General features: G+C 45.6%; 1 protein-coding gene across 1 annotated transcript in view; it reads right to left on the bottom strand.

Moving 5' to 3' along the window:
* The window catches only part of FLT1 (fms related receptor tyrosine kinase 1), a 109,858-nt gene extending 93,867 nt beyond the window's left edge, over positions 1-15,991 (bottom strand). Inside the window, exon 1 of the mRNA XM_041487166.1 lies at positions 15,053-15,991. Within this exon, the coding sequence (XP_041343100.1) occupies positions 15,053-15,110 (58 nt within the window). The 5' untranslated portion in view covers positions 15,111-15,991. The remainder of the gene's footprint in view (positions 1-15,052) is intronic.
* Positions 15,992-24,287: the final 8,296 nt, after the last annotated feature.

The raw sequence follows: 24,287 nt of genomic DNA, 5'->3' as shown, positions 1-24,287 counted from the left end.
TGCCCTGATTCAGGACTCAAATAACTTTCCAGCAGCATTACTCAGGAAAGAAAATAGAATTGAAAGCTATCAGTCAATGACTTTGCTCTCAAATTTTTCACTGAACATATCACGAAGAAACTTGAGGACGTCATGGATCCACATCTAACCAAGGAAGTGTGCCCCCAGCACCACTGGCTGCATTTCCTCAGGAAACATAGCCATGGCAGGCTCTTCAATGGGAAGGGTAAATTCAGCCACTCCCATGGCAAAAGCCACGTACTGACTCCTAAGATACTGACATCCCACTCAAACAACTTGCTGCAAAGCTGAAACTGATGTGCAAGGAGTGAAATGCATTAAGGATAGTCCCTTTCTGACTGAAGGTCACGGCACTCCTACTTATGGTCCCTCACCAGCTGCGGGCTTCCTGCCAACAAAGTAGCATCAAAAGGTAGACCTTCACAGTAAATTTTGAGAACAAGATCAAGACACCTTCCACACCAGATTTGCTGCTTATTTGAGAAAGCAAGCATGTTGCTGTGGCCAGACCATTCTGGCATAGGTGAAAGCCTTGGTGTCAGTATAACACGAGGTGGCTGAGGACACCTGAAAACATCCAAGTGGGCTTTGCAAAGTCTACATGGAGGCATTTTTAAGATGACCATGAAAAAGCCCCGTGGTCAGAACCCAGAAGAGCATGAGATCTTCCCTCTCATCAAGTCAGGAGGTGCTGGCTGGAAAGACATAATGATTTATCTTTGCCCTATAATAGGCTATGGCCACAAAAGCTTTCATGGCAAGCTGACAGAAGAACATGCCTTAGGGAAGAAGCAGTGCTTGATCCATCCCACTGCCCTTGCACTGACAATAAAATGTTCCAGAAGCTGGGAACACAATGTAAAAATATTTCAAAACAGTTAAAAGTTGAAAACCAGTTGTAGTCTAATTGGGACTCAAGTGTAATTTGTAAATATTTCATTGTTGAGAGAGAGCAACAGCAACTACCCCAAACCACTTTATTCCAAGAGAAAGTATTGCCTTGTCAACATATGGGAGAAACAGCATCTCATAGTAAAGGGTAATGCAGATTTTTCTTCTAGAACTCAGTCAAGTACAGTTTTAGCTTAACTATTTTAAGTCCTTCCAAGAGGCCCCTGCCACAGCCAAGTATGAACAGCTGTATGCACCAAACATACTAGAAATACATGAACCTTTCTTGGGTCTACGTATCACCCATCAGGAATGCCTCTCTCTTTTGTTGACTAGAGAAGGAACTTTTGGACACCAGTTCCTGCTGAGATTGGTGACTAAAATTTGGGCGTATAAACACATCAAAGTCAATGGCTGCTCCAAATTCTGGAGCTTTCTTTTTAGCCCTGGATATCTTACTTCAGATGTGGCTCCAGTAGTTTTCAATATATTCTATCATCTGTGCCAATTCAAAACAACATTTAAAGTGTACACTTGAACATAGACGTAAATAAAATTATAGCTCACTTGCACAAGCTGCAAGCAAGGGCATAACAACTTTTAAGAATAAAGAGGTCTTCTGCACTGCACCTCAAATAACACCATAGATTTGAATGGTGAGACTGTACATATACACAGACTTCCTCTACGATTTGTCTAGACAATCATATTTCTAACAAGAAATTAATATATTCTGGCAGCAGGTAGAGGGGAGAAAAATGGTGTAGCAAATCTCTGAAGAATTAATTGTTATGTGGTATGCATTGCAAACATACATTTCTCATGCCTGCTTTTTAGGAATCTCAGCTCTGAAGGGCTGGTTCCCCCAAAGTGTGCTTTTATGGGATAGTCTCCCATAGATACTTACAGCCTATGAGTCTTCTCATTCACCATTCTGAAACTAGTGATTAGCCTCTGAGGCTAATCACTGAGAAATTGAGATAAGATGTTACCACAGCCTAGGCAGCTGCTTGGAGAGCAACCCAGGCACTCTGGTTGAGAGGGTTTGTCAACATCCTCTAGCTAAACAATCTGATGGTTTTGTGAAACTCCCACATTCTCTCATTGCATTTGCATTCCTCTTGTCATCCCAGAATTGAAGGGCCAGATGCTCTCCCAAGAAGGCAGAGTTTATATCCAGCTTTATGAATCTTGGTTTTTACTTCGGGGAAAAGTTGACCTCAAGCTTCCCTGAACTACTCCTTATTTGCGGCCCTGGAAAAGCTGAAAGCATGCAACAGTGTTTACAAGCAGTTCAATATGTAGGAAAAAAACATCAGTGACAGTCTGCCAGAGGAAACCATTGGGATCAAAGCCCAGTTGCTAGAGCTGCAACACTCAACCTAGTTGCTAGAGAGCAACATGTAGGTTTGCTTCCTGTGTAAAACTGGTGGGAAAGTGGAAAAACCCATGTGAGTGACAGGTGTTGACAGGAAGACAGGAGAGTGGGTCTGCAGTGCCTGGGCATGCCTGTGGTGCTGAGCGCTTGCCTTTGCTCGGCACTGGCACTGCACCATGCCAGCAGCAAAGCCAGTCCTGCAGCACCATGCCCGTGCCTGAGCCATGCTGAGGCCAGGAGACCAGCCCTGGGAATGTGGGCTGCTGCTGTTTTTAAAGGCTGCCAGAGGTGAGGAGCAAGAAACCATCATCAATGTTGCAAGGTTTTTCTCTTCCTAACTTTACAGTGGTATAAACAAAGACAGGAAAACCTTAAGATCTAACTTATTTGAAGCATATGAAACAAGTCAGCCTGGAAGCATGTATGTCAAATATGCCTCAGAGTTACTAAAATCAAAGAAAAAACATAACAAAACCACCTACCTTTTTGTCCCATCTTGTAGGCAAAAAAGAAACCCAAATATACTGGACACATACTCAAGCTTTTGCCCTTTTACACATTTTACATATATCTAAAAGACAGCACAGTATTTATAAATACTGTGTGTGGGATCTTAAGGAGTGCTTAGTGTTTGTCTAACTCTGTTCCCATTGACACAAGCCAGCATTTCATCATTGATTTCAAGTACATTTTAGACACTTAACTCCAGCAGTTAATCGTATTCACATTCAAGACTTAATGTCAGTGTATTTGGGAAAAGATACAAGCCTGGTTACATATTCATTTATTTAGTTTTTCACTGACAAAAAGCTGAGGTCTTATTTCAAGCCAATATTGTTGCTTTTACAAGTATGGGACACAATGCTTTTACAAGCAAGATGCTATGTCTTGAAGAAAAATAGCTTTATTTGACATCCTATCTATTCATGGGTCATTAGCTTCCTTACATTTTTAAATGCTTCAAAACCAATGCAGAGTACAAATGCAATAGGGTTTGACGTGTTTACCAGGAAAGAAAAAGGAAGGAGAATAGCAGGGAAATTCCTACTGTCAATATTTAGAAGCAGATTATTCCTTCTATGTACCTTCTGTGGGCATTTTACTTGACACTGTCTTTTCTGAAGGGTCATGGCTCAACAGGACACATTCACTTATCATTGTGCCTGTCACTAAGCGACCATCAGCAGCCTACCCTCACACTGACCTACATTGAGGGGTGCAGCTTCTTTTCATGTGACAACAAGAGAACTAATTAATCCTGATAACTGAGGAATCTCCTCCCATGGGGAAAGGGGTGTTTTTTTCAGACACATTTTATTTGTTATGGAAGGCTTATTAGATGCATGTGAAAGTCAGTCAATGGGGTTGCTTAATTAATGAGCAAACATTAATTTAGATTGCAAAAGTTAGCCATTCTATGTAAAGTAAGGGCAGGACAAATATTTTTTTTATGAAAGCAGAGAGCAATCTGTGATTTTCAAGGGAAAAAAAAAAGTAAACTTTCTTCCATTAACTTCTGCCCACAAAAAAGCTGATCCTCTTCTGAATTAAGTAAATAAAAATATTAATTATCTGATAACCAAAAACCCCTCTGATCACAAATCATGGAAAAAAGATAAAATAAATGAACATGCATATATTTTTTCCAATGATATGTGTCCAGTTCTATAGACAAATGAGTAACCATGCATGCATGATGAACCTTTCGTTGATTTCTGCTAAATCCTGGATTCTCTTAAAAATGATAGACTGAACTCAAAATTGGGACCATGATCTGGGTTATTATTCCAATTCCAATTTTCCCAGTTTCTACTTGTAAATTTCTTTTCATACACAGAGAAATTCTGTTACCTTTGACTAAACAAAGGAAATTCAAAAGCTAGCTTTAAGACTAAGTTTAAAAAATCACAATATTAGGAGTTATAAATTTCCTTGAAGTTAACTGGTTTGATGACTTTCTAACATCTTTTCCATAATCTGGGGCTGTGACTGTCTTCCAGCTGCTCCTGTTGTCCCCAACATGTTGACTAATCTTTTTTTCACCTGCACAATGAGAGGTTAAGGAGAATGATCAGTTTATCTTTGCAACTTCAGTGTGTACAAAGAATCTGACCTTCTGGGTTTAAAGTGCCATCTGTGGGCAATAAAGTTATCCATCATGAAGTAATTGTTTCAGTCACTGTTGGATTTGCACGTGTTTTACCCCTTGTGAAACATAACTGAGCCTTTGAGGGCTTTACCATCAAATATAATTTCCTCCTGATTCAAACGTTCAGCAAAAATGTACTTTGTAGAGGACACTCCTGCACGGGAAAGAGAGGGCAGGTTATTTCTTAACAGGGTCTCCACCTCTCTGTGATGCTTAAAACATCAGTCATTCAGTTCAGGTGCAGCCCAGGACTTCTTTACTTTTGCTGCTGAGCACTTCCCTATGAGTTGTTCCACTGAAGGGAATGGGAATGCCCACATGTGTACAACTAATAAGCAGTTGCAGAATCCAGACAAAATGTAAAGGAACATGACAGTACCCAGTGGGCTGACCTTCAGTGTGTCTCCAGTGAAAATGAGCTGACTCTGCCTTGCAGCAGCACCTTAACCAGAACATGGCCACTAGCTAACCTCAAATGGAGTATATGGCTTTACTCCATTCTGTAAGGAAATCTGGGATATCAGTAGTTTTCTTTATTTCAGAGCTATTCTTGACAAGCTATTGTATTACCATTTCTTTAAAAGGTTCTTCAATCCATTGTGTAAGTAAATATAACTTTTTTTTGGTCAAACACTTGTACCTTCCCGTAATAATTGCAATTACATCATTACACCAATTCACTCTATTAAAGAAGAAAAAGGTATATATAGAGAAGAAAAACTCATGGTCAACTCTTAAGAGCCACTTAAAGTTTCAATTTACATCTGACTATATGAAGAAGTCTAGACCAAAAGGTCCCTCTAGTTTAATCAACACCGAGTCTCTCTTCAGCATTAATACTTGCATTTATAAAGGCAGGAGAACTTTTAGGGAAAGTTGTCTTAAAACTTGTGTGGTGAACGGAATAGAAAATTTTGTTTTCCTGTTCGATGTGTAACTGTCTGGCCTGGTCCTGCTGCAGGACTAGAGGGAGAAGGGAGCACCCTAGATAATGAAGCTTTCTGCTTCTGTGAGCGCTGCTGGCTGGGAAGAGCTGCTGCTGGAAGGAGACATTGTTCTATCCCCACACCATCAATAGCCCCCATCTCATCTGTCACCTGGGTTTCTGATGATCAGGTACAGGCAAAGAAGGTACAGCCTGGTTTCCTGCTCCTAGGGGTAAAAGCACCCTCTCCATTGCCTGTACTTAGAAAGTCTCCAGAAAAGACCTACAGTGCCAAACCATGAGCCACCCTGAGGCTCAAAGTGGTATTTCCAGGTCTTTCACATGCCGTCTGATCCACATTCTAAAGGAAACCTCACAGTAATCTAATTTCACAGTATTTCTCTGAAGTAAATCCAAACTTCACACCTGAAGCCTGCAGAAGAGAAACTAGGGCAGCTTAACTGTGAGAGAGCAAGGAGTTGGGACTTTGTCCCAGGCTGACATTAACAATGGTACAGATGAGCAAACTCATGATCTGAAGCAGCAAAATGCAACCACTCTTTCTATTGAAGCAGAAATTTGCAGGTCAATTAAGAGCCATTGGGATTCAGAAGTGTTAATAGATACAGGTCCCTGGACTCAGAAGTAGTTTTGTACTTGTCTCCTGTTGGTTCCTGTGCAAAGAGAACACCATGTGTGCTGGTTCACAGCTGGCAGACAGAAACTCCCTCAGGGTAGAAGCACCAGCTCAAGCTGTATGTCACTCCTTAACAGAGCCCTCCTGCACATATCCCTATGGTGACTGAAGCTTTCCTTTCTTTTGCATTCAAGACCAAGAAAACTATTGAATGCTATTTATTTACTAAGTGCACATAGAGGCACAAAAATTACCAGCTCATGGGTCATTCCTTTCAGGTGCAAAAGAGACATTCCATTTATCTAGTCTGATGTTTTGCAACACATGCCAAGTGATTTCTGGATCAAATGCTTATGTTTGATCAATCTCAATTATAATGTCAGAATTTAAAGTACTATTAGGACATAACAGCCAGACCAAAAAAAAAAAAAAGATAGGTTAGTGGACAGCAAAGCTGGGCTGCTTTATGATACACACGATAGTAGATTCTGAATAGCATAAGGTTGGTAACAGTAGATTAAATGAGTTCTGGGCAGACTAAAAGCCTTGACCATGACTCCATGCTGTGGAACTAAAATTAGTCAGTAGGGAAAATGGATGTACAACTGCTCAAAAGAGGCCTTCACAGGCATAGAAAGGTATTTGAACAAGTCTGTCCCTTCCTTTTTAGTTCTAGATCTCAGAGCAAGGTATAATTAATTTACTCTCTATGCATTTGCTGTTCCTGGATGACTATACGCACTGATGTGAGATTAAATGCTATGGAGCCAAAGCAAAACATCCAGTTGCTAAAAATAATGCAATAGTTCTGACAATACTTAGTTAACCCTTGTGAGCAGTACACACTGATATGCCAATATGGCCAATAGCTGCAAAAGTCAACAAATATGTGTTTCCCCAATATCTGCCAAACATTTTGCCAGCACTTGCCCTAGTTAGGTCAGGTTGGTTTTATTGAAGCTTGTGGTGAAGTCTTTCTAATACAGAGCCGGGAGGAGTTGTTCACTTAAAAATTTAGAAGTAGAAATTAAACAAACTGAAACCTCAGCCAGTTATTTGAAATAAATCTCATTCCAGTTACTACCAATTGAAATTACTGACATTTCCCATCATACCTGCAGTTCCATGTTTTGTGGCCCACAAGACCCACTTGAAGTTGACATTTCCCATCATACCTGGGTGACCAAGGCCATGCAGTTCCATGTTTTGTGGCCCACAAGACCCACTTGAAGGCACTTGCTTCACCAGCTCATCAGAAGTTTGTGCCTTGTTTGCCCTACACTCAGCAGGTAACTTCAATGCATGAGCACAGACACTTGATATAATGCCAATGAAAAGTAAATTTCAGTATTTAACAGCCAAAGATCTGAGAGAAAAATAATCTTGTTTTCCTGTTGTATCCATCAAGTTTTAATATCTCTAGAAATATAGGATCTGAAATGAGCATCCTGGCTAATATCTAGCCTGATGAAAGTGCTCATTTCACCAGCTATATAAGGAGAACATATTTACAGAGATGAAATAAAAGCAGCCATAACTATAAACTTTTTCTTTCCCACTGAGCACATGGAATTGAAAATGGATATCCAAATGCACAGTCTGACACTTCTATTATGAACCCTTGTGGGACCACTTTGGTACACCACACCAGGAAGGCAAAAGACACACATATATGTGATGTGTGTTGAGAAGAGAAATACAACAGTTGTGCCCACCTTAGTCTGGTCTTCATTCCAGTGGAGTAAAAGCCCGTCTTAAAAAGAAAACAGGTCAGCTGAGGCTGGTGACACCAGAGCTAGCAACACTTTCACAGCCACATTCGGCACAAATCCATGTGGCTCTCATACCCCTCCACCTTGGTGTGCCTGTCCTGGCCCCTGCATGGAGATCCTGCTCAGGCCATTCAGAAGAGAAGTGGTTGTGACTCTGCCATGTGCCCAGCCAAAGGGACTCCATGTGATCAGCCAGTGGCACTCACCCAGGAGTGTCGTTTCATGCCTCCCCACACGATTCAGCCTGTGCTGCTTGCACTGTGTAGAGAGCCCCATCCAGACCTGTGAGTCACCAGATCTACCTACTGACATGTGTCAGCAACCACGGTGCCTCTGCTCCACTTCCACTGTGGCAGATCCTAGCACATAATGACCTGTTCAATATTCTTCAGAAAAGTTTATCCCATTAATAAGTGAGTAGAAAAGTATCGATGTGGTATAAAGAGAAAGCAAGTACACAAAATTTGACACAAAAACAATTTAGAAATCCTAGGCATTTAGAGTAAAGGTGTATATTTTCTTGGCCAAACTAAATTTCTTTAGCAGTTGGATAGTTAAAATTTGTAACAGATTAGCTGGCAGGACAAATGAAGCAATATAATAGGACTCAATTTGAAGACTCTCATAAAGACAGGCAAACTGCCTACCTGCCGGTAATCTACCTGCTCAGCCAGCAACACAGGCCTGTCAAATTCATCTGGGGCTGTAGTAATCACTAAGCTGTAAGCACAGAAACAAATTAGGAACTATGTAAAAGAAAATGTAAAGCAAAGTTGAAGGAGTTATGCTTTGCTGAAGGCTGCTGGTTATTATTTCTATTGTTACAGCTGAACTGTCCTGTAGTGCTCCAAGACAAAAAGAAAAGTCAGGAACCAACTTTTCATCCATTTCACTTAAACCTATAAAACAGAGCCATAAGTAAAGCCCCTGGCTTTAAAACAAGAGCAATTAAATAATGCAGCACAACAATCTAAAATAGAGAGGTGAGAAGAACTGGAACAGTCTGCACAGAGGAGCTCCCTTGCAATGGCTTAGGAGCAAAACCCACTTTGCTGTTAAATGACATCTAAAGCACCCAGTCTAAGGAGGTAGATGCACGTGCAAGAAATCTTCTGGAAAGATTGCCTATGGCTTAATTACATTGGAAAATTATAATCATTCATACTTACAAAATAGGTTAGAATGATTATCAATTGCTGCACTGCACGAGACAAAGAAAGGTGCCCCAAGCACTTTCAGTACAACAGAACAAAAAAGTTCTGTCTTATATAGTTTAATGTGATTTATTTCCACTATGTAATATCCACTTGCATAAACATAGACAACAACTAAATTTTACTTTCCTTGACCCTCAATCCCATGGTTTCCTAAGAAATACTATGGGATTTTAGATCATACTACAAAAAAAATAAAAATCCCCTCTTAAGAATTTTATCAGATAACTGATTCCTGCAAGACTTTGTGAACCTTTCCTGAAGATGAGATGCTGGACACCACTAAAGACATGACATGAAGCTAAAAAAGCCCTTGTCTGATCCAGGATGGCAACTCTCACGCTTCTGTTAACATTAGTCTATGGTGATCCTGATGAGAGGTTTTTCCATAGAGGGATGACAATGGGAACAAAAGGGGTGAATTCCTTCACTCTGTGTCAAGGAAGAATCCCACAGGAAGGACGCTTAAGTGAGCTATGTGAAATTGTGAAATTTCTCTCATGAAATGCCCTCACACTCATCCCTTTTCGCTCCCCACGCACTAAGCAGGGGGTCTGTTCCCAGAGCACAGGCTTCCTGAGAGAACATCTGAGGAGCAGAGACATCTGCTCACAGGTCCCTGGCTCTCAAGGACCACTGTGCCCTGCCTGCTTCACCCGCTTCCAGCCATGGAGTGGGAATAATGGCACCACATTGCCACAGCATCTTCATCCCACTGAAATCCTAGAAGGAGTTGCCCTCTAGCCCCTTGCCCATCTTTCAGCTGCTCCAACAGCAAAGAGAACCTTGTTTCAAGGCCATAACTCCAAAAGAAGGAATACAACTTAAAGAGAAGTTGCATTGCACAAGTGCTTAGTGCCACACACCAGTGACTGCTGGAAAAGCAGCCCCACCACTCAGAAAAGTCATGCCAAGAGAAATCGGTGTCAACAACATCTCACTGAATTATGCTCTAAATGTGTCACAGGGGTGACTTAACATTGTGGATATGGATTTCGGTAATGAAAAATCAACTGTGTTTTGAGAGGAAAGTGACAGAGAGAGTAAAACCAGCTCACCATGAACACGAATCTTTTGTTTCAGCATTAACACAAGATAAACCAAAGTCTGAGAAAGATGATTAATGGATCTATTAACTATTGCACAAACATCTATAATGGCCTTGAATACACTGATGCACCACATCAAGCTAAATCGTTCTCCTCTTCATCTTTAGTGTGGCACATCTCCACACACCGTGCCACACAAAGAACAGCCCAAATGCAAACATGACTTAATGCAGAAGAAACAGTCATCCAACTCCCTGTCCAAATTTCTGCATACATCTCAATGGCTCAAGACTTAAGTTTCAGACAAAAGTACCTCTGAAATCTATAGTTTCAAATCTCTTAGCCCTCACTGCTGGTTTCTCAATCTGTTAGCACTTTGCTTAGTTCCATCATGAGTTCATTCTGCTGGTCACAAAGGCATGATATTATGCCGTGCCTGACTTTGGAGAAAGCACTAATGACTGCATTTTCACTTTTCCAGCTCCTGCTTGCACCATAGTTCTGTCCTTTAAGGATCAGGATTTATGCAGTACTGATCTTCAACCATAGGAGAATGAAACGGAATCTCAGTAAGAGAAAACTGTGTGGGCACCTCCCTGATAATCATTGAACCAATTTTAGGATAAGCAGTTCCCCATGATGCATCAAGAAGTCAGACCATTTCCAGCTAAGGATGCTTGGGAAAGGTTGCTTCCCAGTTGCAGGAATACATGCAGTGAGGACGCCTCACAAGAGCAAAGAGAGAAGAGCCTGGTTCTGTCTGTGGGTAGAATTCATGCACAAATATGTACAGAAATGTTTCTCTACATTCTCACAAATATTGGTGAAGGGGGAAAAAGAGACTACTGGGGGCAGGGATGAGATCTCAAGATAAAGCATGTCTTCAGAGGGAGCAGTTTTCTTCTTCAAGGTCTCACGCCAACAGGAGAGACTTGTCTCCAAGAGCAGAGGTGATTGTGATTGGGCATTTCATGCAAAACCTACTCTTGCAGCAGTCTTGCTTTCTACTCCCTCTGGGCATGTAGCAGGAAGTCCCAAACCCCGACTCTGGGGGATTCAAAGGAAAAATTTTGTGGCTGAAGTCCCACCACAGCCTCTCGGGACACAGACTTCTGAAACACCAAACCTTAACCCTCATCTGCTTCTGCCAAGCTTCTTACTTTCCCGATTTCAGTAGGACATGAAAACAAGCAAGCTGATAAACAGCGTGCTGGAAGTTCCCAAACCACACTAAAGTGTAGGGACTTATCAACCGTCCTGCAAATCTGGACAATTTCCTTCTGTCCTATACACCCACACAGTGTAGAAGGCTACTGGTTCCAGTATTTGAAGCATCTGACAAAAAATAGACAGCTTGTTTGTTATTGTTTGGATGCAAAAAAAAAAACCCAACACCACCAAAATACCTCTCAAATCTCCTCAAAAGCAAAATTTTAGGGTTCTAAATAAATTGGGTGCTTCTGGATATGAAGATCTTCACTACTGCACAGGGCAAGTCCAAGTTCATCCAACACACAGTATAAATCTAGAAGATGTTAGCCCAGCCCAAAGGAGTAGCTCCAGATTTACACCAGCTATAAGATAATGAAATCTAGCTTTGCATGGAGCACATGGGCAAAACACCTGCCTGGTAAAACATCAGTTAGCTGTGTAAGTGATTTTCTTTAACTATGTCAGAAAGTTTGATGCTTTAACCCCATACATGCCATACATTTATTTAAATCTCTGTTATATAGCAGTTCCTAACTCTTCCTTATGTGAATACAGTTTGGAATTTTTTAGGGAGCTCTGTTTCTATGAAGGTCCAGAAGAAGGTCCCAGAAGAACTGGGAAAGCCAGTTTTTCTCAACTTTGTTAATAACTCCAGCCCTTATCCCAAATTGGATCATTCCGTCTGTGTCATTGCTTCAGCAAGTTCTCAAATCAAATTGAAACCTTAATATATGAACTTCCATCTGAACAGCACTTTCAGAGAAGTCAGGTTAGTTATTGCAAGAAATTAACCTTAGCACTGACTAGATTTGACCTGGAATTTCTTCCTTCACTTTTTCCAGCTGGCCATGATGGTGAAAAGTCCACTGGGGATTTTGAGGTACTAGTTGTGGCTGAAATCATATAACTCATGTAACTGAGATCATATAGTGCTGTTCACAGATTGTAGACTGTAATATAGTCTACCACCTTCTAACTGCAAATTGTAAGGTTCCACTTCTGCATGGAAAGCCAGAAATACAGCTAAACCATCACTTTATGTTTCTAGAAACATGGCTCATAAGCCCTGATCCAGGCTACAGAGTCTGATGTTTTCAGGGTTTAAACACAGTCGTTCACAATACCAAATGCTAGTGATAAAAATTATAGTAATACTATAGTAATAATTATAATAATAAAGTTGAGGACTGGGAGATTGAACTTAATACTACATATTCATGTTGACCCTTATGTGTACAGTCATTAGCAAGCATATGCAATACAATTTGGGAATAAATAATTATAAGATATAAAGAAAACATATGTGAGTTCTATGCAAAACCCAGAAAAAAATTATTGTTCTTTCCCAAGTTAACCAAAATATGTGTGTGCACAAGACAGCTCAAGTGCCCAACACTCACATGTCAAATCAATTTAATTTCCTTAATCTCATTTTTCAAATGGGTACTTTCAAAGCTTGTAGGCTGCATGTTGCTTTGGGGAATTTTAAATTATTAAGTAGACTTACATGGGCTGAAAGACCTCCTTCTGTCTCCTCCTTGTGGAGGTCTTTTTAGGTTCTTTCTGAACCACTGGCTATTTCTGAGAATCTCCCCTAGAACCTGTCAGTAAATGGAAGCTCAGCAGCCACCTGCAGAGACTGAGTTACACGAGGGCACCAGTGATTAATTGAATTTCATCAAGAGCACAGGAAATGGAAAGTGCTGGGCAGCCTGAGTAAGAAATGCAGGTAAATAAGCAGTGAAAGAGGGTAAAATGGGAGGAAAACCACAGAGAGATGTATGGTACAAAACATCCCACCACTTCAACAGTAACTTTCAAACTCTCCATGCAAACACAACTATGGAGAGTTCTGCCAGTGGCCCAGAAGAAGCATGATCAACCTATTTGAGACGTCCAAACAAAGCCAAGCAAGAATGCTACTCTAGAAAACAAACAAAAAAAAAAACAAAACCAAACCCAAGAAAGCCAATGAGTCTGAAAACATTTAATTTCTGATTTGACAATCTCTTGTACATGGGGAGGATATGAATTTCCAGAAAAATGGTTGTAAGGGCACCCAGCCAAACTAGAGAAGAAACTTTCAAACACCTACAACACCTGAGCTGGCGATCGGGATGCTTGTCCCCAGCACCCAGAGCTCCAGGTTGTCCCCTAAGCAAGCCAAGCTTTTCCCACTGGGATTGGTCTAGGGTGCACAGGAACAGGAAGGTGAACCAGGGTCTTTCTCACAGCCCCTGGCTCACAGAGTCCACCCTCTCCCTGGGCAGTGGGCTTGCCACGATCTGCACAATGGAAAACCTTTCCGGCAGGAAAGAGGAAGCCAGTCCCCTAGCGGAGCTGGTCACTGCAGGAGCCCGTGTAGGAGCAGGACGCCGAAGTTCAGACTCAAGCTGTGAAGGAAGCCTGGCAAGGATCTGAATCCACATTTCCTGTATCCAGGGTGGGTGTCCCATGCCTGTGCCTATTTCATCTTGGGCATAAGAACCTCCTAAGCAGAGACAAATAATGTGGGGAAATTAGCACTTTCCTGGGGAAAGGAAAGAGGAAAAAAAAAATGTAGAAGAATACCTATGTATCTGTATCAAAGCTGATGAATCAGCACTTCCCGAGCAGGAAAACGTCTCGGCGGAGCGGCCCCGCCAGCTCTCCTCCCGGGCAGCCTGAGGCAGCGGGAGCGCTCCCGCGGGCTCATGGAGCGGAGCAGACCGAGCCCCCGGCCACTCTGAGGGGCAGCGCGGCCGGGCGGGCGCTCCGCTGACCGCAGGAGCGCTGGCCTCGACGGCTGTCCCGCGGGGAGCTCGGCTTTTCGCTTCCCCACGCGGGGTTTGTTCTCGCTCCCGGCCGGCCCTTTCTGCCGAGCGCCGTCCCCGCGGGAGCGGCCGGCGGCCGTGCGCGCTGCCCGGGCGGGACAGGGGGAGTGCGGGACCCCCGGGCTGCCCCTCTCCGCGGGGCATCCCCGCGGGCCAGCGATGAGGGACCCGCCTTTGCCCGGCCACCACGCACCCCTGCTCTCAGGTGACCGGCCACACAGCGCTGGGACGCACTGCCCACCGCGGCGCTCCGGCCCACGGGGACTGGCGCTTGGCTCAAAGCAAAATAAAACTCGGCTAAGAACATCAAATCTGCAGTGATCCATCCCCATCATTGCGAGATGTAGGCACCGGAGAGCAGCTCCATCCCACTCTCCAGTAAGACCCGGCAGCCAGCACCCACGGAGCGCCACCGGTGCTCCGCCGACCTGCTCGGGCGGGAGGCAGCAGAACCTCGATTTTTGCGAAGAAAAGGTACACCTTTGCCGCTTCACGGGCAGAGCTGGGACACTTGAAAACAAAGTGCGGAGAAAAGAAGCGTGCCCGGCAGCCAAGACATGCTCTTGTTCCGTGATGCACCGCTTGGGACAACTCCCGATGATGCACGGCGGTCCCCTGTGCCCGGGAGAGGCTGGCCTCCACGCCACCACTGCCTCGCTCAGGAGGAGAGGCACCACGGCTCCGCACCGCCGGACCCTCCGGGGTCCTGCTCCCGGGGCACGCCGGTGGGGATCCGGAGCATAACGACAGCTCGGGGATGCGGTGTTTCTCCGCTCCCTGGAAAGCAGGGATCGCTTCCCCGGCCCTGCCCAGAGGAAAGGGGCGAAGCGGAGGCACGTGCCCTCCGGCTCCAGCCGACAAGCGGGGTGCGGTGGAAGCGGTCAGGGGCGCGGGAGGCGCAGCCGACGAGGCACATCACTGGGGACCCGTCGCGGAGAGCTCGGCGCAGAACGGGGTCTGAGCGGGGCAGAGCGTACCAGAGGTCCCTTACCTGCGAGCAGGAGGGCGGCTCCCAGCAGCACGGTCCCTGAGAGCAGCTGGCGGGGCATGGTCCTGCCTGCGGGAACGCAGGGTTTTTTCCCTGCTGACGGCGGCGAGGCAGGGGCAGAGGCGCCGGCTGGGCTCCGACGGGCTCTCCTCGGTCCTGGGCGCTTCCCGCGGTGGAAGAGATAACGGCAAAGCGAGGCGCGGAATCCGCATCCAGCAGCCCCCGAGTCCTATCCGCCCGCCCCGGCCCGGCCCGGCCCGACCTGCGGAAACGGAGTATCCGCTGCGGGCCGCCCTGCCAGCTTCACCTCCCGCGGGCATCAGATACCCGCCAGCCCCAGCCTCGCTGATTTATAACTTCTCCACCCCTCGCCGCGCACCCCTCCGCCCCCCCGCCCACATCCTCCGCCGGGAGCACGCCCTCCCCGGGACGCGTCCCCCGCCCGCCCGCCCGTCGGCGGGCACGGTGTCGCTGCCCCGCGGGTCTCCCGGTCCCGGCCGCCCCCGGCCCCCAGGGAGCCCGGCCGTGCCCTCCCGCCGCAGCCCGGGTCCGGGCTGCTTCCAGCCGCCGCGGCCGCAGCGCTGCCGGGCGGGCAGCGGGGCTCGTCTCTCGCACGTCGTCAGGCTCCCCTAGGGAGGGCGTGAAGCGGACTTGCGACTCCTGGACCAAATGCTGAGCGGTGGGGTCCCAGTCCTGCGGAGAACTTCTCCTGCTCCGCAGGAAAACCTTGACAGCGCCGCGTCCCGCCACCGGCTGCCGAGCCGGGTGCCCGGTCGGGCGGGGGCCATTTACAGCCGCTCCCCGGCTGCCCGCAGTGATGCTCGGAGCCCCCAAAGCGCTGCCCGTGCCCCAGGGGCCCGCGACTCCGCTCCCCGCCTTCCCTGGGGAGAGGGAAACGCGGAGCAGACCGCTCTGTGCGGGGCCTGACCCAGACCAGGGCGGGTCCCCACCAGCAGCGCTGAGAGCGCTCAGAGCAGGGAAGCCAGGAAGGGGCAGCACTGGCTAAGGATGCTAAGAGTCTGCCCTGCCAGCTCCCCTGCTGGCCTTCACTGACTGTATAACATTCAGGGCAGCGATAGAAATATATTTCTCCCCACCTATGCACATACCTTACGTTTTCCATACATGTTTTATTTTGTGAAAGATCAGCAGAGAGCCCATGACAGCAAAACTCAAGCAAAACTGTGTTTCCACCTTTTCCCTGTGTAGCCAGAGAAAGGCTGTTGCATGAGTCAGGTTTTCAGTTTGACCCACTGTGGCCCTTCCTATATTTTTTATACTATGAAACAAGTCACAAGAGTGTCTGCACGGGGCAGGTAAATGTGATCATCCCCCTCTTACAGAGAAGGAAACAGAGGCGCATAGAGAGGTTAGGCAGCTAGTCCAAGGTCATAGGAAGCTGGTGACAGGAGACACAAATAGAACTCAGACCTCCCATGTCCCACCAGACCATCCTGTGCAAGAAAAAAAATAAGAAGTTGATGTTGTTTTTAACTTGAGAACTGTTTAGCTTTAAAGTTTTAAGTCTGTGAGAATATTTCCTGCACGCGTCTGTTCAACTCCTATTCATAAATTACGCCCTAAGCTACAAATTTAAGTCTGTATTTTCCAATCTTCCTGCCCCCAGCTGAGACCTTGAAAATAAAATAGCTATGGATACCTTCCCCCTCAGCTGCTCACACCATGTGGGGAAGAACCCAGAGGTTTCTTTCCCGAAGAGGATGACTCACACGAAGTCACCTCCTCCACGGGAGAGGACAGCAGCTGGGAAAACAGTCAGCCAGGGAGGACAGACCAACAAGAACTAGGACACTGAGCATCCTGACAGCTTGGACCCCTAGGAGAAAGGGCTCCCCTATGGAAGGACCTCAGGGAACAGTTTGTGCCTGCCTTTGGCCAGCCCAGTGCTGAGTACGTGCCGAGTCTGAGATGATGCAAACCCAATCACAAGCTCAGCAGCCGTGCCACACCAGTTCCTCCCCATCTTCTTCACACCTCCTACATCACAGCTGCATTCTGTCATGGCCCTCCAAAGACCACATTTCTTTGGCAAGCCATAGCTTCTTCCTTCTCCAACAGATGTCATCAGCTCGTGATCTGCTCAAGTGGCTGAAGACCAGGGAGGCCAAACCTGAAGGTCTGCTCTTAATCTCTTTTCACTCTTTTATATGTTAAGGTCAGGGAGAGATGAGATATGGAGCTTGTAGAATGGAAAGACCCTAGCAGAGAGATACGGGGAAAGAAAGAAGAAGTAGATATTCCCATAAAGCAGAATGAAGGTATAGTAGGAAGCTTGTGTCAGGAACTGACCAGGTTATACACATAAACTGGAACACCTGGACAGATAGAAAATGTGAAGGGGATGGCTGCATGGAATGTACTTGACTTTTTTTTTGGTGTGTGTGCGTGTGTGTGTCTGTGTCTGTGTCTGTGTCTGTGTCTGTGTCTGTGTATGTACTATTACCATGCAATTTGCAACACCTAGTAGGATGCAAACTACCTTTGAAGAGTAGTTTAGATTCTGTGTCTGGACAAACACTAAGGAGACAGCCATAGATCTGTCCCAGGCAAAAGTCCATCCTGCAGGCAATATGATCTCTTCATAGCAGAATCTTAGGCGTTGGTTTGATCCTAAGTAGTAGGAGGCATACGTAAGGCCAATTTTATCATTGGAATTCAACCATTACTCACTGAGGCAAACAGCTCTGGTACAAGCACATCTCACAGCAGAGCAGGGGATTGTGGAGCATGGGGTGAGTTTCTGGAACGAGGGGAAACCCAAGAGAGGCTCACATGGAACCAGCAGCTTGCACAAGAGAGGCTTACTCAGCATAGGATAGAGCCAGGAGTCCCCTGAGGAGCACGAGCCTGAATCGGGAGACATCCCGCTCAGCTGGAAGCTGGCTAATGTCCTAGGCTTCAAGGAGGACAAGAAGGATGATAACTGCAAGTCTGTCAGGTTCTGCCAGAGAGCAGCACCACAGAAAATATCAGTGGCAAGCTGAATATAAGTCTGCAGTGTGACTCATTAGTGACTTGTACCAGTGAGTCCTGGCAGCCAGGAAGACAAACATATCCTGGGAGGGTGTCAGGCACAGCATCACCAGCCAGACAAGGGAGGGGATTGTCCCACTCTGTCTGCACTGGTGGGCCTCACCTCAAGTGATGTGGGCAGGTTTGGGTGGCACACTATACGAAGGACATCAAACTATTACAGTATGTCCAGAGGAGTGGGACCAAGATTGTGAATGGCCCCAAGAGCAAGACTTAGGAGGAGGAGCTCAAGTGGCTTGTTTGCTCAGCCTAGAGAAGAGGAGAGTGAGGGGAGACTTCATAGTGGTCTATAGCTTCCTTACAAGGTGAAGAGGAGGGGCAGGAGCTTTTATCTTCTTTCTGGTGACCAATAATAGGCCAATAATGGGAACATCACAAAGTTGTGTCAGGGGAGGTTTAGGTTGCATATTAGGAAAGGATTATTCACCCAGAGTGTGACAGGGCACTGAAACAGCTTCTCCATCACACCAAGTCTGCCAGAGTTCAAGTGTTTGGATAATGCTCTCAGGCATATGGTGTTATTCTTGGGATGTCCTGTGCAGGGCCAGGAGTTGGACTTGATGATTCTTGTAGGTCCCTTCCAACTCAGAATATTCTATGATTTTATATTTCTATGAATAATGGATACATAACAGTTGTTATGTTCCCTTCAGCTCTGAAATGTGGGAATTTTCATTTTTCTAGCATTTGTTAAAAATACTATTACTAAATACTGGGAAGGAAATCAGCCAAATTTAGCAGCTGAGACTAAGCCCTCTGAAACATATCAGCAAACATTTTGCAAGACTGATCATCTGCTCAATCTCCAGCACTACAGAAGCTGAAAAAGAGAGAGGAGAAACAGCCTTCACAGTAGACAACATTTGTTTTCAGTGTTCACTTTCAGCCCAGAAGTACCTTGTATTGTTGAATTTTACTCTGCTTTACAGGAAGATCAGAGTACAGCTTTTGCTTGAAGAGCCTACACATCTGACACTAAAATCATCAAGTTGTCAGGCAGCAAAAGCACCAACTGTCCCATTTGCATCCCTTGCCTGTCCCTGGCCAGCAAGATTCATTGGAACAACATAGAAAATGAGCAATAGGAAATCTGATTGGGAAGGTGTATAACCAAGGCTCTCAAACCCTAGGTCCACACTGAGCAGCAGACTACCATGAGAAAGGAACAGAGACATCATCCTGAGCATATTGGACTTTTCATAGCTGAATACTCAGCCAGGCCATTGCCACTTGTCTGCTCTCTGTCTCTTGCATGTCTGGCTTCAGGAGTTAGATGGAGTGGCAACTCCCCTATGGATATGACTTAGTCAAGTCACTGGGACACATTCTGGGGTTGTGGTTTCTGCTCCCCAATGGAAACAGGACACTTTGAACATCCTTGGTTAAGGCTTTACCCAAGTCTTCTGGGAAGAATTGTTTGGACAGCTCCTGTGGACCCGGCAAAAATAAAGAGCCTAGAAAATCTCATTCACACCAGAAGCTGATACCCTCCCCACATGACCTGACTCTTTCTAGCCATGGCAACAACTCCTTATTTGCACTGATAATAATTCCTTTATTCCTATAATTCCTTTAAAATTCTGATAAAATTCAGAATAATTCCTTGTAGCACTGGTTCCAGTGTCCAGAGCATTATACATAACATCACCACCAGCATCTGCAACAGCAGGTGCCTGCCCACAGAAGAAGACTGCATGGGTCAGAGTTACAGCTGAGGGACCTCATGATGTGTGTTGTACTCATAGCAGAGGTAGACACCTCACAGGAGCAGACTAGAATGTCTCTGAGATGGTCTCAAGCTCTTGCTGTCGGGAAAGAAGGAAAAATGTGAAAGTAGAGCAGACTGGATCCCCCTATGCAGATCTGCAGAATCTGCATCTGCCAACTTAATTTGACTGGATACTTCCAGGATTGAAGACTTAATCAAAGCAATATTTCAGCTGATCAGCTGAAAACATTAAAATTTTTGCAGAACCAGTGTGAAAGGTTCCAATGCTCCCTGACTACCATACTCCATTTTCATAGTCCCTTATGAGTTCCACTGGCAGAGCTGTTTCTGAGGCTTAGAACTGTTTCTGGGGCTCAATTTAAAACAGTTTGGTAAAAGAGTCCAGGATGTAACTTGTTTACTTTCTATGGAGAGTCACTTATAACCTGGGTCATTTTACTGGTACAGCTTACAGGAAGCACATCCATACAATGGGAGACACAGTGAACTCTGAGGACTAGAAGAGTATTGATCTAGCTACTGGGGAGGTTGTAACCAGGAGCAAGAGGTGAGGTGAGATGGACTGGTCTACCCAAGACCTTCCTCTGACTCTCTTTTCAATGCTGTGTTTCCCATCAACATTATTTTGACATTCTCTGGGAGGAACAGAGTTCAAGAAGCACTATATCAAGGAAATTACATTTACCATCATCATTATCCTTAGTTTTCTCAAGGACTGTGAGAAGTGGAAGCTGAGACCTCTTCTCTGTACTACACTGTTTGCTGGGATATAACTTATACCTGCTCCCTGGGTACATGCATAAGTAAATGTGGTGCATTCCCCAGCAAGGCTGAGCTTTACCTTATGTTGTATAGACTCCTGAGTTTGTAACCAGTCAGTGTTCACCTGCATCACACTTAGGTTCATTTCTGAGGGCAGGCAAAGCAGGCAGCTCTCTAACCATAAGAAGAAAGTAGAGGCAATAGGAGCACATAATTTGATGCCGCTCATTTTTCTTTATAGTTAGTTAACTGGCATGAGCAATTAATTAGGTTACCTGGTATTTTATTGGGAAGTTTGGAATACTTGGGCCTGGAGAGTATCCCTCTTCCAGGATTTGCAGTGGCTGGACCTCAGCTGGTCCAGTACAAGGTCACTGCCTTCACTGGCAGTAACTGATGTGCAGAAAGCCAGAGGAAAGAGTCTGCCCCTCCTGTTCCAAGGGAGCAGCTTTGAAACTGAAGCCATAGCGCTGATCCCTGCTTATGCTGCACCACAGCTCACACAGGTACATCTGTGCCCAGCCTTGTACCACTACTGTGGCCTTACTCAAGCAATTACCAGACACGGTCTGACCCTGATCACTGCCTCTGGACCCAAACTTGCCATTCCACATTCTGGCTCCTCGTTGGCTTAAAAACTGCTCTTACCTGCCTGTTTTACTGCTCTTGGCCCACTTGAAAGTCAACTGGCTCCCACTGATCTCTGGCACATCCAACATGATTTCAGCTCTGCCCACATCTCCTCTTCTGGTCAGGACCATACAGCAGAAAGCCAGTGATTTCAACACCCTACTAAAAGCAAAATCTACTGCAATGCACATTTTCTTACAAAACACTACACAACTGGTTTCATGTGTGCATCGGGCAATGCTTTACTGAACAGGAAAAAAACTAGTGGAACAAGATTTTTTTTTGACCCTGAAAAACACCAGTACAACAGAAGGATGCTAGTAAGCATTTCCACTGTATGCTGGACTCCTCACATGCACTCACACCTGCATCAATATGGGAATGACCCACTTTCAGCATAACAGGGTTAGTGTGGTGGTGACATAGTGCTCTTGGCTTAATGTCCCAGGCATGTGAAATTTAGTTCCCAACCATTTCTTCTTCTCTTTATCCAAGAGGATATGTATATGCCTTTCCTGGAGCAATAAGTGCATGAATGTACCAGGATAAGCTTTTAGAAAGAGTCAAGACCACATTAAAGGATCGGCAGCATATCCTCCCCGTGGCACTGAGCCAAGGTCACTGCCTTTCAGTGGGAAAGACAACCAGAAGGTCAGCAAAAGAACCACAGAACCAAACCAAAACACGTCAAAAAGGGAAAACTACTCAAGAAAATATTGGGCCATGAAAAGAAAACCAAACTTACAAGGAAGAGCTCTTTTCCTCTTACCACCCCAAGCACTAATCCCCAGGAGCTTAGTGTTTCCCTCACTGTAACACAAACCAGGCCTCCGTGCTGGGAGCCCACGCAGCTGCTGCTCCAGAGAAGCTGGTGACTCAGTGACGTGCACAAATGCTTATGCCCTGATTGTTTTGGAACGAATCAGACACCAAATGTGAACAAAAGCAAACAGTTATCTGGCCACAGAAATGGTGTTCACAGGAGTGTCTTGGGAGCTGTACTGGGAAATGTGGGATATGTACAGCGCTGTCAAGGTCCTGCAACACCATGCATATGGTTACACCACATGTGCCCCAAATAGCAGGATCAGTGTATTCCGTGCTCCATGTGCTGGTTCACTTACAAAGCCACAGGGAAAGGTGTTTCAGGAGACAGGGTTCAGGACACAGGTTTGGAGCTCTGGGTCCAGGGCTAAACTAGGCTAAATCAGTAGCAATGCAAGTCTACTCGACAGGTGGAAAGAAAGAAGACCCAATACAATGTTTGCCCAGAATCTCACATAGCTGTCTCTAGCTGTAATATTTGTCAAAAACCATGTCAGAGATATCTGCAGCTCCATCTGCAAGTAGCAAGGATGACATTGTACAGAGGAAGACTAAGGAGAGACCCACAGGTCCAGTGGGAGTAAAATCTTCCTCCAAAATGCACTAAAATCGTCTTTTCTTTCATTCTCCAGCCATAAATGAGATTTTCAAGACAACAGTTTTAAGACAGCTCATTTCCACAGAACACTTCCTGGAAAATAAGCAAAAAAGATAAAGCATAAAAATGTTAAAAAAATTAAACTAGCTGACAGGAATAGTTAAAAGATTGTTTCACTTCTAGTTCCACAAAATACTCATGGTGATGTGGGCAGTCATTACCTCAGTGATGCAACAGTGTCATTTCCATGCTATGAAATTAATATCTTTGCTTCCTTCAGTGCAGGAAAACCTTTACTGGCAGATCAGCATGAGTGGGGGATGCAGAAAAGGGTTGCCCACTGGCCCGACAAGCCTCAGAGCTGCCCAAATGGTGCTTAGAAATCTCACCTAGAAATGCTCTCTTTTCACTAGGGGCAGCGCACAGAATCCATTACAGGTCTAGGATGGAGAATGATCTGTGCACAAACTAATCTCACAGACACAAAGACCTGCTAGTATGGTTCATATGTGTCTTCACCTTGCACAGATAGCAAGTCATCCCCTGAAGCTAAGGTCTAGGTTGTTATTTGCAAAAAAGGGGGAAGACAAATAGAGCAGACCAGAAGATTTTGGTGATGGGAGTACTCTTGAGATGGTCAGAGTTTGCACTGACCTTCCCTCAGTCCCAACAGTGGCCAGGGGGAAGATGGAGAAGCCAGAACTGGACTGCAGTCACCTTTGCCTGAACCCCACAAGGCAGTGAAGACCATAATCTCCCCCTGGCCGGGGAGGATGCGGAGAAGAGGCTGCTGCCGCTTCCCTTCCCGAGAGCCTGCGAGCCGAATTTCCCGGGGTGTGTACGGTCAGCAATAAAAAGAGAAACGCACGGTCCAAGTTAATTTTCCACCCCCGAAAGGAAATGCTGCTTCCTGTATTATGCAAGGCTGGTGCCAACAACACTGACACAGGAGTCTATTGTCCTTTTCACAAAGCCATGGTGGGGAAGGGCGTCTGAGAAAATAGTCCTTTTTCAACAGCAAGGAGCTTTTGATCTTGGGTGGACTGCAGTCACCTTTGCCTGAACCCCACAAGGCAGTGAAGACCATAACATCATTTGAGGAACAATTTTCCAATGTGAATTATATTTTACATATACACAGTGTTTTCGAAGTCAGATTTACTCCAAAGTTCTTTGTCTATACAGGGCCATGTATTTTTTAACCCTATAATCTCTCCTGGGGACAACTGGATTATAAAGACATTCAGATGCTCTATTAACAACTGTGCGGCTTTCCAGGGACAGCCGTTGTGCAAAGGCTAACATCCTTAGAAGAAACTGGTTAAAACCTATTTAGTGAAATTGGACTTCACAGGTACCGTGAGCTGTCAAAGGGCAGACCTCTCAGTTTGGGTTTTTTAACTCTCACAACTGGAAGCAGACCCTTTTTCCTTGGTGGTGGTTTTTTTGGTTGGTTGGTTGGTTGGTTGGGGTTTTTTTCCCCTTAAGGAGATAAGCAGGCTGCGTTCTCACTCACAGAGCAAGAGGAGCTGCGTGTCGCCGTACCACCTCCATCCCCAGGCAGCGGCCGGGCCGGCGGAGCTCGGGGCGGGCGCGGGGCAGCGGCGGGCGCGGAGCGGCGGTCCCGCCCGGGCGCTCCG

The sequence above is a fragment of the Pyrgilauda ruficollis genome, unplaced genomic scaffold (assembly GCF_017590135.1).
Source record: "Pyrgilauda ruficollis isolate IOZ18807 unplaced genomic scaffold, ASM1759013v1 scaffold8, whole genome shotgun sequence".
Lineage (NCBI taxonomy): Eukaryota > Metazoa > Chordata > Aves > Passeriformes > Passeridae > Pyrgilauda > Pyrgilauda ruficollis.
Note: the sequence above shows the minus strand (reverse complement) of the source record. Positions and strands in the feature narration are given on the sequence as shown.